The following is a 15,575-nucleotide window of genomic DNA, read 5'->3' on the forward strand; positions in this document are numbered from 1 at the left end:
AATGAACTAGGTCAAATGAAACAGAATAATGGTAATAAGGAAGAGAGAGAGAGAGAGAGAGAGAGAGAGAGAGAGAGAGAGAGAGAGAGAGAAAACCAAAGGCTATGAAAGATGAGGAAGCCAAAAATAGATAAATCAAGGAGGAGGGAAGGAAGAGTTGGGGCAGATCATGTTGATAGGTTACCTACTTGTGCTACTCAACCACGAGGAGAGTTTTCTACATTTTCAAGTTTTCCTTTGATGTACGAATTAATTAATATCTGGAAATGTTCACAGGTAGGTGTGCGTGTGTGTGTGTGTGTGTGTGTGTGTGTGTGTGTGTGTGTGTGTGTGTGTGAACAGACCACAGGCAATACGAGAACAAAAGCCCCCAGACAAGAGACTCTCAAAGATATAATTAATATTTCAGTTTGTAGAGACACGTTAACTCAGTACTCGATGGTTAGGGAGTTCGTGAGCTGAACGCATTAAGGAGTCAAATCATTGTATTTCTTGTACACCCACCCCCTTCTCTCTCTCTCTCTCTCTCTCTCTCTTCTTTTAATGGATTTTGGATTTCCTTACAGTCACTCCTCTGTCCCATTGGTATCCTTCTTCCTCCCTCATCCCTCCCTCCCTAGCCCTTCCTTTATATAGTACTCACTTGTTTACACACACACACACACACACACACACACACACAGGTAATACTTACATCCTCAGTATCCATGATGTTGCAGCACTGGCCTATGGAGGTGACCACCTGGTGGGGGTTAGAGGCGAGGGTCTGCCAGGCGGAAGGAACCGACCACGACTCACAGAACCCTCGACACGCGTTGGTCGTGATGTCGAACTCTAAACACTCTGGAATGCTGATACGACGGGTGTGACCTGGGGGAACACAGAGACGAAAGGTGAGTTGGGTGTGAATGTATGATGATGAACGAGAGAGAGAGAGAGAGAGAGAGAGAGAGAGAGAGAGAGAGAGAGAGAGATTTATAATTACTGTGCAAATGGATTCTAAATATTTCCATTTGTCTTTCATAAGTTCTACAATGGTTACATCCGCTACTACGTATTACTGTTAAAATGAATTAGATTATTGAACACTACTGTGATGACTTATTTTTTTTATATAAAGCTCAACAGCTGCAGTTCATTGTTGCTGTTGATTTATTAGGCAGGTTATTTGTTGTCCAGGTTTTGGAAGTGAAATGTGAAGTGATTCTGATCCTCACATAGATGTTTTATTTAGAAATATGTTCACACACACACACACACACAGCCTCGAAGCCACACAAAGCTGTTTATATACCATTAAGGTTGCGGGACAGAGCTTCCCCTTGATCTAGACTCCCATACACACGACCCTCCTACCGAGGCCTTAATGAGAGGAGGAGGAGGAGAGGGGGAGAAAGAAGGAAGAGGAGGCGGAGAAAGGGGAGAGGAAAGAGGGGGGAGGTAAGAATGCTTGTGTTAAGGGAAGCAGACACATATATACTGTGGTTTTGTGGGGTTCATTTGTAAGTGCCTGGTGTCTTGAGAAGTGGCCGAGCAGAGGTTTGAGTCGTCTTAGTGTCTCTCAGTGGATATGGTTTGGGTAGTGTGTGTGTGTGTGTGTGTGTGTCATATCTTTAAGCGAGTCACAGTGAGTCACATAACATCCTACGTTTTTACCCTCACTCTGATGTTCTCATTCTGACTGTATATTTTTTTTATCTCAAACATTATAATACGAGATCAACCATTTGTTCTTTTGTTCTTAACATAAAATACCACGACTAAAAAATACCCTCATATCTTCCTTCCATGGCATTAAATTCTGAAACCACCACACGTATCATTTATCGTGGTGAGATACGTTTTTTTTTATTCTTAAAGTGCTTTGCTAACTCCTTAAAGAAAAACTCACCAAGAATGATTTACTGTATAATGAAGTCAACAGTAACTGGGCTCTGAATTTCAAGTTTTATTCACTCACATATGTATTTATATGAGAGAGAGAGAGAGAGAGAGAGAGAGAGAGAGAGAGAGAGTGGGTGTTGGAAAAATAACGAATTACATTAGAAAGTTACCATCAGTCGTGCTCAGCTTTAAAACGTGTAATTTAATCTGTGTAAGATCTCACCCCTTGTCACCATGTTAGGTTATGATGATCTTAGTAGTGTGTCTGTTATTCATACTACTAACAGTATTATATAAAGCCCCAGCTTAGCGTATGTCGATTAATGTCTCCTTAGAGTACAGCGAGCATTATATCAACTAATCATAGCCTTATCAGAGATCAAGTTGACCAATTAGCGGGTCACTTGATTCAGATCCACCAATTAGCGGGTCACTTGATTCAGATCCACCAATTAGCGCCTCTGGTCATAGCTTATTCCACCAATAAGCCTCTTCTTACCAAATCCACCTGTCAGGCTGTCACCACCTTTTTTTGATATGCTTTTATTTAGTGTGTTTATTTCAACGTTAAAAAATAAAAATAAAAAGTGAAATGGAAATGTTGGTATGATGCAGAAGTACAAGTATATATTTTTGTTTACAATATCGTCTGTGTGTTATTTGATATACTGTATATATAGGGGGAGGGTTCTCTCATATTTTCCGATATTTGATTCAGATATGAAATTAAAAGACTTGATCATTAATAAAAAAAAAGAGAGAAGGGAAGGAAAATGGACAGTTAAAAATAAGAAGAGAAGTAGAGAGAAAAGGATAACCAGGATTAAGAGAAACACAAGGAAAGAGGGAGATAGACAAGGAAACTAGGGTGAGGGGGAGGGAGTGATGAGGAGTAGGAGGGAGGATGAGAAGGGGGGGGTCTCTCTGGAGGGGAGTTGTGTTCGGGATACTTGGTATTAACGGACGGATAAGATTTAAGCAACGTGTGTGCGTGTGCATGTAATAATAATAATAAAAATTAACGGTTTATTGAAAGAGCTTGGCAGCCAGAAGGCTGAAAATATACAGTTACATATTTGGGGAATGGGTTACGAATTACAAATAATATACAAGTAACATAAGTGACACAAATAAGACATATAATAACTAGATGGGGAAAAGCTCAAACTACAGTTCATTTCAACATAGTGACAGTGTAAGGAGCAGTGTTTACTGAGTGAATACACTGATTTATTAAGTTATTGATAATTTTTACAATGGTTGGGACTGGGCTGTTCTTATAGCGATCAGTTCGTGCACGTATGGGCTGGATGCGGTTGTGGTGTCGAACAGCAATTCTCGGACAAGGGATCTCAGGTGGTAGTAGGAGCCGGTGTCGGGGATGGTGTAGAAGCTTCTTACCAAATTTGCAGATGAGGTCGTGGTGATGGTCAGTGAGAGTCGAAAGGGTCAGTGTGTTGAGCGCTTCTTGATATGTGGAGTAGGAAGGGGAGAGAATAATCTTGCATGCCCTCTTTTGCACTTTTTCTAGGTGTTTACGTTGTGTGGCATTTAGGGAGGAAAACCAGGTGGGAGGCATAGGTGAGCTTGGAAGTATGAAGTCTGAGGAGCCTGCAGGAACCCGAGGACTTGAGTCGGCGGAGGAGGTGGAGACGGAAACTGGAGGATTTGACAACTTCACTCGTGGATCAATTTAGTTTGTTGTCTATGGTTGAGAGCTTGTGGAATCGTTCGGACAGAGTAATGGAAGGAGGGACAATGTCGGAGGAGAGGATGTGCATAACCATGGTCTTGGTATGGTTGATGGACATGGTTGTTGGTGCCCAGTTTTGGAGACTGTTCAATAAATCCTGAAGGGCGGTATAGTTGGGAGCAGAATTGTTGACGCTGATCCCAATGTGTGTGTGTGTGTGTGTGTGTGTGTGTGTGTGTGTGTGTTTAGGAGGGAGATAGGAAGGAACTGGTTCACAAATAGGGTGGTGGACGAGTGGAACAAGCTTAGCAACGTTGTAGTAAGTGCTGGAACGCTGGAAAGTTTCAAAAGGAGGCTGGATAGATTCATGGATGATAAAGAGTGGTAGTAACTCTCGACAGGAGCTGCCATGCACAGGCCAACCGGCCTATTGCAGACTCCTTATTTTCTTATGTTCTTATGTTTTTATGTGTGTGTGTGTATGTGTAACACGTTAAAACTCGTATAGAAGATATAGGTAGAATATTTAGTTGTAGGAGTGTAAAGTGGGGAAGGTTTGATAGCGTGGCCGATTAATTATTTAAAAGTTCCTATATTTTTCGGGGGAATTCCTCTAAACAAATGCCAATTCTAAGTACAGCTATTTATTATTCAACATTATGGCATGGACACATTAATAGATCATTATATTTACGTTACTATACAATGACTCTCGGACAACAAATATGAAATGGATGCACTTCCCACCATAAGTAACTCACCCTAATGGATCGCCCTGACAATGACTCACGGGTGACCTGAGGGAGGCCCGGCGGCTGGGGAAGCTGCAGGTGCTGCTGGACTACACCTCCTATGGGAGACTCGGTACTGGGGAGGGACGTCTCCCCTTTTTTTTTTTTTTAGGTTAAGGTGGGGAAAGGATGGAAGGCATGCTGGGGCTCAAGGCACAGCCAGGCATGAGGGATGGAGAAGTCACAACATATAGTCGTGGGGGGAAAGGTTTGAAAAGAAGTTTAATGAGTTAAACAGAGGGGAACGACACCCCTTGTTTTACATATTACAGAGTTTGTTGGCTAACTAAGCTAACCTAGGATTTAGAATGAGGTTGCACAATGGTTATTTTAGTAGACAATGACTAGATTGATTTTACAATTACAAGTTTATTAACATTTTATACTGTAATACGTTATGGACTCACTTGATTGTGACTTGTTAAATGTGAATTTATATCATCTAAGTTTTAATCTAAGGTGGATCACTGTGGCGGACATAGATGGGTCGCTGGTTGGGTTGTTGTAGTGCGGGCAGACTCCGGGGCCACCAGGCGTGGGGTCTCCCTCCGTTAATGTCTAACCCGCGTAGGTGGTCTGGGCTGTGGAGGTCATCCAGGAGCTTGTCCCAAACCTTCTTCCCTAGACGATGAAACCTGAAGTAAACCTTCTTCCCTAGACGATGGAACCTGAAGTTGAGGGCCTCTGTTTTAGTTCTTAGGTGGATGGTTTCCACTGTCTCCTGATAGGGTGGCGCTTGGCCACTGGCTGATCTCAAACACTTGTTTTGGAAGCTCTGTAGTTGCTGTAGTCTAGTCTTCCCGAGTGTGACGAGTGGTATAGATGGGTACTCCAGCACAGACCTCACCAGCGCCTTGTACAGGTGAACTTGTATCTTCTCAGGCATCAATTTAAAACGTTTTAATTTGGCTGCGGCGACTTTGGCTTTATTTAGTCTGTCCTTCACGTGGGGAATGATGCCCGTCCGAGAAATAATGAGGCCGAGCAACCTGCCTTGTTTAGAGTACTCAATCTCTTCGTCGTCGATCATCAGTGGGGCCGGCTTGAATTTGGCTTTGGGTATGACCTCAAATTTCGTTTTGTTTGTTTTTATTTTCCATTTAGGTTCATACTCCGAGACCTCCTCTATTGCCCGAGCAGTGAGTCGCGCCATCCTTGCTGTGGACCTTCCTGGGCAGGTGACGATCTGTGTTACATCGTCGGCATACATGACGTACTCGCTGCCGACGATTGGGGGTGGCAGGTTAGCCGTGTAGAGTGTGTAAAGGGTTGGTGAGAGACAAGAGCCCTGAGGCACGCCGCTCGATATTGAGAATTATTCTTCACAATGTTCTTGCATCTTGATTTTGGCTTTGCGGTCTGTAATGAAGTTGCACAGCAAGCACGTCAGATTTTCGGGTAGCCCCAGTTGTATGATCTTATACTGCAGCCCTGCGTGCCAAACTTTGTCAAACGCCTTGCAGACGTCCCTCAGTACTACGTTGCACTGCAGGCGGCCAGTCGTGGCATTGGCGATCTGCTCGTAGGCCTGGGCTATGGCGGTGGATGTGCCTCGGTACTGGCGGAAGCCGAACTGGCGGGGATTATGCATGTCTTCTTCCTCCAGATACATCCGCAATCGCTTGTTGACTATTTTTTCGAAGATTTTGGCAGGTACCTCTAGCAGCGATATTGGTCGAAAGTTTTCGACTTTGTTTGGAGGCTTCCCTGCTTTTGGTATGAGGCGAATAACGGCGATTTTGAACATCTTAGGGAAGTATCCAGAGGCGAGGCAGGAGTTGCATATATGAGGAAGCCTCTCTATCATGTTGTCGGGGTGTTGAGCCAGGATCTTCTTGTTAATGTGACTTTGACCAGGTGATTTGTTTTTAAACCCTTTTATGACGGCTGACACATCTGCAGGAACTATGGGCTCCGTCAGGTAGCTTCTGTTCACCAGTCTAGTGAAGTCAGTCCGTGGGAGCTGGGAGGGAGCTGGCGGCACCTTCCCTGTTACAATAATGATCCGAATGTTAATGCTCATGGAGGGAGCTGCGGGGCCCTTATACTGTCGGTCACGAGCCGGAAGATGTCGTCACTAATCTGGATGTTTCTGGTCAGGTGACAGGTGTACTGGCTGGAGGGTAGCTTCTTGAGTAACTCGGTCATGTCGCCGGCCACCTAATGACACGGTGGTGAGAACTCTGGGTCATTGAGACCCTTACCTCTACTTGGGTCAGGTATGGACAGCTGTGTTTGTCCAGGTGCGTGGTCATGTCGCCAGTCGGTAATGCTTCCTAACTATTACCACCCCCGGTGTGTCTTGCAGGTGTAGTTTCTTAAGCACGGTCATAAGAACATAAGAACATAAGAATGGAGGAAACTGCAGCGGGCTTATTGACCCATACTGGGCAGTCCCTTTAACACCCAACCCCTATTGCTCAAAAAAGCATCCAACCTATGTTTGAAGCTACTCAGCGTATTCGAGTTAATGATGATATTTGGTAACTTGTTCCAATCATCCACTACTCTGTTTCCAAACCAGTGTTTACCTATTTCGCGCCTAAATCTAAATTTGACTAATTTAAAACCATTGTTACGAGTTCGCTCCTGGTTGGATAGATTGAGTACCTTTGTAATGTCCCCTTTGTTTAGCCCTGACTTCCATTTATACACCTCTATCAGGTCGCCCCTCGCTCTACGTCTCTCGAGAGAGTGCAAATTATTGTGCTTTAACCTATCTCTATACTCAAGGTTCCTAATGCCCGGGATTAGTCTTGTCATTCTCCTCTGGATTCTTTCCAAGGATTCTATATCCATTCTGTAATACGGTGACCAGAACTGAACGGCGAAACAAAGGTGTGGTCTCACAAGTGCAAGATACAGTTTTAGGATGACCTCGCTAGTCTTGTAACTAACACTCCTTTGTATGAACCCAAGTACTTTATTAGCCTTGTTACGAGCAAAAACACATTGTTTACTTGGCTTAAGGTTCCTACTTATTATTACTCCTAAATCTCTCTCGCAGTCGGATTTCTCTATGGCATCGTTGTTCATCTGGTATCTAGTTTCCCTGTTTACATCTCCTATACTGAGTACTTTACATTTGTCCACGTTAAATTTCATCTGCCATTTTTCAGACCATTCGAAAAATTTGTTTAGATCTTCCTGTAGTTTTGCAGAGTCCTCGTCAGATTTAATATCACGTCCTATTTTAGTGTCATCAGCAAATTTACTTATGTTGCTGTCTATGCCGATATCTATGTCGTTTATGTATATAATAAATAATAATGGTCCAAGTACTGAGCCTTGGGGAATTCCACTAGTGACGTTGCTCCAATGGGACTTAGTGCCATTAATGCTCACTCGCTGTTTCCTGTCCTGTAACCACGCCCTAATCCATTTAAGGATATTACCTTTGATGCCATGTGCTTCTACCTTTCCAATTAGTCTTTCGTGAGGGACTCTGTCGAAGGCTTTGCTAAAGTCGAGATATATCACATCATAATTGTGCCCCTCATCCACCGATTCGAAAACTGATGAAAAGAATGTTAATAGATTAGTTCGACATGAACGTTCGCTTGTGAAGCCATGCTGGGAATCGTTGATCAATCCGTGCTTCTCCAGGTGATTTCGAATAGAGTTTGAAATCATTGCTTCCAGTAATTTGCCTACTATTGATGTTAGACTGATTGGGCGGTAGTTCGAGGATAGTGATCTATCCCCCTTCTTGAAAATCAGTATTACATTCGCTATCCTCCAGGATTCTGGTACCACACCTGTTTTTAAGGACATGTTAAACAACCTTGCTAAGGGCATACTAAGCTCTTCCTTACATTCCTTTAATACTCTGGTAAATATCTCATCGGGACCAGGTGACTTATTAGGCCTTAGTTTGTCTATTTGCTTACTAACACCGTTACTAGTCACTACTATCTCGCTTAATTTGTTTTCTTCACTATCTCTGAATAGAGTCGGTGCCTCGGGCTTCATGTTTAAATTTTCGGTGGTGAAAACTGTTGAAAAATATTTATTCAAATTATTGCTCATTTCTCTGTCGTTATCAGTAAGCTCGCCGGTGTCTGACCGTATTGGCCCAATCTTTTCTCGTGTTTTAGTTTGATACATTTGGTAGAATCCTTTGGGATTTGTCTTCGCCTCCCTTGCTATCCTTACCTTATTATTCCTCTTGGCTTTCCTTATCTCGGTTTTAACCCTACTAGCCAATACCTTATAACAATCCCGGAGGTAAATTTTGCCATGATTTATCCTTCTACCAATATAGCCTTCCTTTGGCCAATGATGTTCTTTAAATAATTATTTTTCCATTTAGGGTCATTGTTGTCTAATCTGAGTTTTTTGTATGGTATGTTCTGCCTTTGTGCATTAAGTAACTCATTATTTAAATTGTCGTGGAACTCGGCAATCTTAGTTCTCATTATGAGGTCAGTGTCATGTGTCAGGTTCACGCCTAAGCGCGACACCCCCTCTCTCAGATGCCTCCTTAAACTGTCAAAGTTTGCCCTTCTGAAATCTGGTACTGTAGTAGAATTTTCCTTACGTCTGCCCTGTTCGACAGAACTAAATCGAGTATATTATTACCCCTGGTGGGTTCGGTTATATGTTGACTTAGGAAACAGTCATGGATCGTTTCGAGAAAATCCTTTGATTCTGAGTGACCCGTTAGGTCAGTCCAATCTATTTGGCCATTGTTAAAGTCGCCTACTATACAGACTTTGTTGTGTATGGAAGCCCTGCGTATTTCATCCCAGATAAGTCTCTCATTGACTCTATCAAGATTGGGAGGTCTATATATTACTCCTGTGATTAATTTTTCTATCCAAATTGTTTCTGTATTCCGCTCAGTTTTTATTTCCTTATTTATTTCACACTTCAGATTATCCCTGACATAGATTGCTACTCCGCCTCCTTTCCTGGTCTGCCTATCGGTATGGAACAATTTGTAACCCGCAATTTCGTATTCGACCGGTAACTCACGTGAGTCTAGGTTGATCCATGTTTCAGTGAATGCTATTATATTGATTTTTTCGGTACATACCAAGGCCCTAATATCATTCATTTTGTTTCTCATACTTCTACTGTTCGCGTAGTAGACATTTAAGTTAGTCGTGTTCTGAGTCCCCCCTTTACTGCGTTTAGGTTTAAACTCCCTGTCTAATTTAGTTTTGTCATCATTCCTAACACTATTTCCTTGTAATCTTTCACTTTGTTTACCCGCTCCCACTGCAGTCTCCTCCACCCCCGTGCCCATATGTTCCCCTGGCAGTTTAAAGATTTCGATATCATTTGAACTGCCCCCTCTAGAGACCCAGCCAGGGTTGCCACCCCATCCCGAGACAGGTGTACACCATCCCTAGCATAAAGGTCCCTTTAGCCCTAGAAGTTGTCCCAGTTGTCAATGAATGGGACTGATATTGACTTGCAATATCCCTCAAGATGGCCGTTGACACCAACTGCCCTTGACAACCATTCATTGCTAACTCTCCTTCTAGGCAGGACACCACATATGATAGGGATCCCTCCCTTAGTCCTAATACGATCTATAGCTGTCTTGAAATTATCAAAAAGCTCTTCACTCCTACACCGGCCAATATCGTTGCCTCGTGCACTGAGGCAGATAATTTGTTTGTTCCCATTGCCAGACAAGATATTGTCCATCCTGCCAACTATATCCCCCACCCCAGCCCCTGGCAAACACACCCTCATTCTATTTTTATTTTTACCACAGAAGGCTCTCTCCAAGTACCTTACCAGTGAGTCACCAACAATTAAAGTTTTTATACCTTCCTTGTCAGCCCTGTCCCTGACTGTACTAACGTCCATTTCGTCTATCAAGGGACTGAATGAGTTGATACACTTAGCTGTTGTTGTCGTTGTTGCATCCTTGGTATGTTTCTTAACCACCAGTTTTCCATTCGAAATTCACCGGCTTTCCTTGTCTCGTTTCTTCCTTCATCCTTGCTACCTCTTCCTTTAATTTCAGGTTTTCTTCCTCTACTTTCAGGTTTTTTCCTTGGTACTTTCTAACTCGGCCCACAGAAGGGCGTAACCCCGTTTACAAGTAGCACTAGCTATATGTGGTAATTATCCCCATGAGCGGAGCTATGCTGCCGTGACCTTTCCCCTAGTGAGGTCAGAACATAACTCTGGGTTAGCTCAGGTACCATGAGGTCATAACATTTCCAGGGTCAGGTCTTAATGTCACTGTAAGGTGCGTCAACCTACGTGGGTGTACACCTGCTCATCTACTTACTGTTATATGTGCCGTTCTTTCTGAGCTGTAAGCTATGGTCTGATGAACAAGCATTACATGTGTGTGTGTGTGTGTGTGTGTGTGTGTGTGTGTGTGTGTGTGTGTGAAAGAGTAAGGTGTTGACAAAAGTTTCTGGTTTCAATCTGTGTATTTCTTGCAAATTGTCCATCTACCCTCATCTCTTAAAAAATATCTATTGTCTAAGTATTAATATTTCTTGTAACACCTTCTATATTTACAGCACCTGCTTTTATTGTACCATCAAAACCGTTTTATCGGAAATTATCATGTAAATAGATAAGTAATTACCATTGCAATAAACATAATTGCCAACTAGACGGAATCCTAACAGCTCTGTCCGCTTGTTCAACCTTATTACTGTACAACCCATGTTGTACTGCTCCCCCATTATACTTATGTTTTTCAATTCCACTGTAATTTGTGTATATATAAATAAATAAAAAAATAAACTAAAACAAAACAATAAATAAATAAAATTAATAAATATTGAAGTGATAACCATCGTAACATTATGAGATGTTCTTATTACCACCATGCTATTGTACTATTCCAGATAATACTAAATGTTACATAATACTTTCTTGAGATAAATGTACAGTATATATCAGGTGCCTAAAAGAGAGTCCAGGTTCTCAACTGGCTCAGCCATGTTAATATTGTTATTATTATCCACTCTGTATCTGTGTTTTTCTGGCTCAATAAACTGTTTCAATTCAATTCATTCTGTCTGTCTTTATATCTTTGTGTTTGTTTATCTCCGTGTTTCCATCCATCCATCCATCCATCTCTCTCTCTCTCTATCTATCTATCTATCTATCTATTTTTATGCCTGTCTTTGCCTGTCTACCCGTTCGTCCGTCCATGTCCGTCTGTCTGTCCGAAATAGAAAGCGAATTCGACAACTCATTTTTTCTGCCAGATGCAAAAGACGCACAAAGAAAATACTTTAGCCCGAAGAAAATAAGAAAATGGTAATCCTTTTGTGTGTGTGTGTGTGTTGTCTGGTGGGGTGGGGATTGAGGAGGGGGGCACAGGAGGGCAGACCAGGGAAAACACATCGACGAAAATATACACAAAAATAGATACATGGGGGGGGGAGGGGGATGGAATATGAAAATGAAAAATATGCAGAAATCTGAAAAGAAAAGATAAAATGATGTCGTCAGACATGTTTGTGAAGGCCATGTAAAAAAAATGGGATTGAAAAGTGGGAAAAATGTTATGTAAGAAGTTTGGGTTTGTGTCTGGACAAATGTGTGGGTGAGTGGTTCTGTCGGACGCTTGATTGCTTGGGCGGAGGTACACAGTATGCCACACCCTTTCCTAACTTAAATGTATACTACGCAAACAGTAGAAGTATGAGAAACAAAATGGATGATATTAGGGCCTTGGTATGTACCGAAAAAATCGATATAATTGCATTCACTGAAACATGGATCAACCTAGACACACGTGAGTTACCAGTCGAATACCAAATTGTGGGTTACAAACTGTTCCATACCGATAGGCAGACCAGGAAAGGAGGCGGAGTAGCAATCGATGTTAGGGATAATCTGAAGTGTGAAATAAATAAGGAAATAAAAACTGAGCGGAATACAGAAACAATTTGGATAGAATTAATCGACGGCAGAGAAAAATTAATCACAGGAGTAATATATAGACCTCCCAATCACTAGCGTAGCTAGGGGGGGGCGGTCCGCCCCGGGCGGCACTTTTGGGGGGCGGCACTTTTGGGTCTGCTCATCACCCATATCTGCAGCTACTGGAGACGTTAATCCATCCCTTTGTATCGGCGGCAAGTTAATCCTTGTCGTGTCTGACCTAACACCTGACCCACATCATCACGGCCACGTCATGAGCTACACCCTTGCTATGAGGCCCCCCGCCACACACACAACCTGTAACCTGTTGAGGATTAAGGAAACAACTTCAAACAAGTACGCCAGTGAGCTCATGTGGTGTGGGTCAGGTGTTAGGTCAGACACGACGAGGATTAACTTGCCGCCCATACAAAGGGAAGGATTAACGTCTCCAGTAGCTGCAAAACCATGCAGTCTCGGGTCATATAAGTTCATGTACAGCCGACCAATCCACCAGTTACAAGCAATTCACTTCAGTTCTGCACAAGTCTCCATCGTGACAAGACGAGGGGAGGCTAGACGACTTTTAAGTTCTCTTGTGTTTTCGATCCAGTTATTTACTTCGTTGGAAGACATAATACTATAAGGTAAGAAATATTAAAGTATTGGTTAAAAAATATTGATGTGACTTTTGCTGCGGTACTGAGATTAAATATTAAGATTTTGTTTCACAGCATTGCGATTTTATACTAAGACACTATCCTCACTGGGGTACAGACAAAAGCCCCCCCAGACAAAAGCCACCCAGACAAAAGCCCCCTACTTTGATCGGGGTGGCTTTTGTCTGACAACAGTAAGGGCTTTCAAAAGTTACGGACATAATTAAATAGTTGAGGGTAAAATATACTGTTCTTCTCTGTGGTTAATTATTGGTTAGGTTAGGGTTGGGTTAGGTTAAGTTAGGTTAGGTTGGGTTAGGTTAGGTTAGGGTTAGGGTTGTCAGACAAAAGCCACCCCGATCAAAGTAGGGGGCTTTTGTCTGGGTGGCTTTCGTCTGGGGGGCTTTTGTCTGGGTGGCTTTCGTCGGGGGGGCTTATGTCAGACATCCATTTTCACTGTACTCTGAGTCTGTAATTTTAGATTAAGTTGCTACTTTTTACATTTCCATTGTATTACATTGATACTAGTGTCATTGTACCGTGATTTTAGATCAAGCTGTTTGCTACTTCCTATCTGTCTCCTACTATTCAGAATGAGTTTATAGAAATTTTGGGAGAAAACGTAAGAAGCAAAGTCATCAAGCAAGTAAAAGAAGCAAAGTACTTTTCCATGATATTCAACAGCACTCCTGATATTTCACATAAGGATCAAACGAGCCAAGTTTTACGCTATGTTATGATCGATGGAGATAAAGTGAAGGTTGTGGAATCATTTGTCGATTTCATTGAAACAAAAGGTAAAACCGCCGAGAATATTTCAATGATGATTTTGGAAAAATTAGAGAAAGACGGAATTGATATTCAAAATTGTAGAGGGCAAGCATATGATAATGCTGCGGTGATGGCTGGTGTTCATACTGGTGTTCAGAAACGTATCAAGGAAATTAATAAAAAAGCAGAATTTGTCGCTTGTACAAATCACTCGCTGAATTTGGCGGGTGTTCATGCAGCTTCTGTTGCTGTGAATTCTGTTACCTTTTTTGGATGTGTGGAACGTTTGTTTGTATTTTTTCTTCATCAACCCATCGCTGGGATGTTCTAACTTCAGTCACTGGTGAAAGTGTCAAGCGCATAATAGAAACTCGGTGGAGTGCGAGGGGAGAAGCTGTAAGTGTTGTAAAGAAACATTTCTCAAAAATCTTAAGTGCCCTAGATAAGTTAACTGGTGAAGAAGAAAATACAGCTACCAGGGCAGATGCTGGTGTTCTACTTGGTGCGTTGCAATCATTTTCCTTTTTGTGCTTTCTTGGCCTGTGGGGACCCGTCCTTCTAGAAATTAACGACACACAGACTTACCTCCAAACCAAGGGCTTGAACATACAACAATGTGATATAAAACTCAGGGCATTAGAAACATTTCTAGTTGAAAACAGGGACAAGCTAGTGAGTAATGGAGTTAACTATGCCAAAGAAATTTGCAATGATCTGGGGATAGTCATGGAGCGTCAGCGTCGACCCAAAAAGAAGAAACAAATGTTTGGTGAAGGATCACGAGATGCTGAATTGCCATACGACATTGAATTGAGGAGAGAAATGTTTTCTTCGCTGGACAGAGTGATCCAAGAAATAACTTTGAGATTTCAACAGCTTCATGAACTTGCTGAGAAATATGCCTTCCTTACCCCATTGAATCTTTTGGATGATAAATATGAGTGTCAAATAGATCACGATCAAGACGACATTGATAAAGAGGAGTTCCTCGTTGAGAGAAAAAGACTTCAGCATTTTGTTGCTGTTGCTGCTATAACTATTAAAGACAGAATACAGACGTAGAAAGAAGGCCCCCTTGAACTTTTGCAGTTTATTCAAAAGTATAACCTTGGGAACTCGGTTCCAAATATAGTAATAATGCTGAGGATTTTCCTCACAATTGCTGTTAGTGTTGCTACCTGTGAGAGGAGTTTTTCGAAACTAAAACTGATCAAGAATTACTTAAGATCTACTATGAGCACCTTGCGGTTGAGAAATCTTGCCATACTGTCTATAGAGCGACAATTGACAGATGAAATAGTTTTTGACAACGTCATTGAAGAATTTGCCAACAAAAAAACAAAAAAAGTTACTTAGTAGAAAGTTGTAGTTTTCATTTCAGAAATAAAGATGGTCCTAATTTTTTACACTTTTTTACTTTTTTCCCTATCCTATATGTCGTTTTTGCTTTTTGTTTAACTGTTACTTATAAAGTTTAAGTATGTTTGGGGTGTATTTAAAGCATACTATATTTGAGTATGTGAAAGTACAGTAATATTATAATGGTACACAAACTATTTAAATATATATATATATATATATATATATATATATATATATATATATATATATATATATATATATATATATATATATATATATATATATATATATATATATATATATATATATATATATATATAAGAGTGAGTCACTGTGCAATATGTATTTTTTGTGGGGGCACGGGGGGCGGCAAACTCAAGGGCCGCCCCGGGCGGCACACACTCTAGCTACGCCACTGCTCCCAATCTTGATAGAGTCAAAGAGCGACTTATCTGGGATGAAATGCGCAGGGCTTCCATACACAACAAAGTCTGTATAATAGGCGACTTTAACCTTGGCCAAATAGATTGGACTGACCTTACAGGTAACTCAGAATCAGAG

General features: G+C 41.7%; 1 protein-coding gene across 1 annotated transcript in view; it reads right to left on the bottom strand.

Annotated features, from left to right (window-relative positions):
- Positions 1–428: 428 nt before the first annotated feature.
- The window catches only part of LOC121869277 (thyrostimulin alpha-2 subunit-like), a 126,454-nt gene continuing 111,307 nt past the window's right edge, over positions 429–15,575 (bottom strand). The window contains exons 3-4 of the mRNA XM_042370523.1: positions 695–870; positions 429–458 (exon numbers count right to left, since the gene is read on the bottom strand). Of these exons, the coding sequence (XP_042226457.1) occupies positions 429–458; positions 695–870 (206 nt within the window). The remainder of the gene's footprint in view (positions 459–694; positions 871–15,575) is intronic.

This window comes from Homarus americanus, unplaced genomic scaffold (assembly GCF_018991925.1).
Source record: "Homarus americanus isolate GMGI-L3 unplaced genomic scaffold, GMGI_Hamer_2.0 scaffold36734, whole genome shotgun sequence".
In the NCBI taxonomy this organism is placed as follows: domain Eukaryota; kingdom Metazoa; phylum Arthropoda; class Malacostraca; order Decapoda; family Nephropidae; genus Homarus; species Homarus americanus.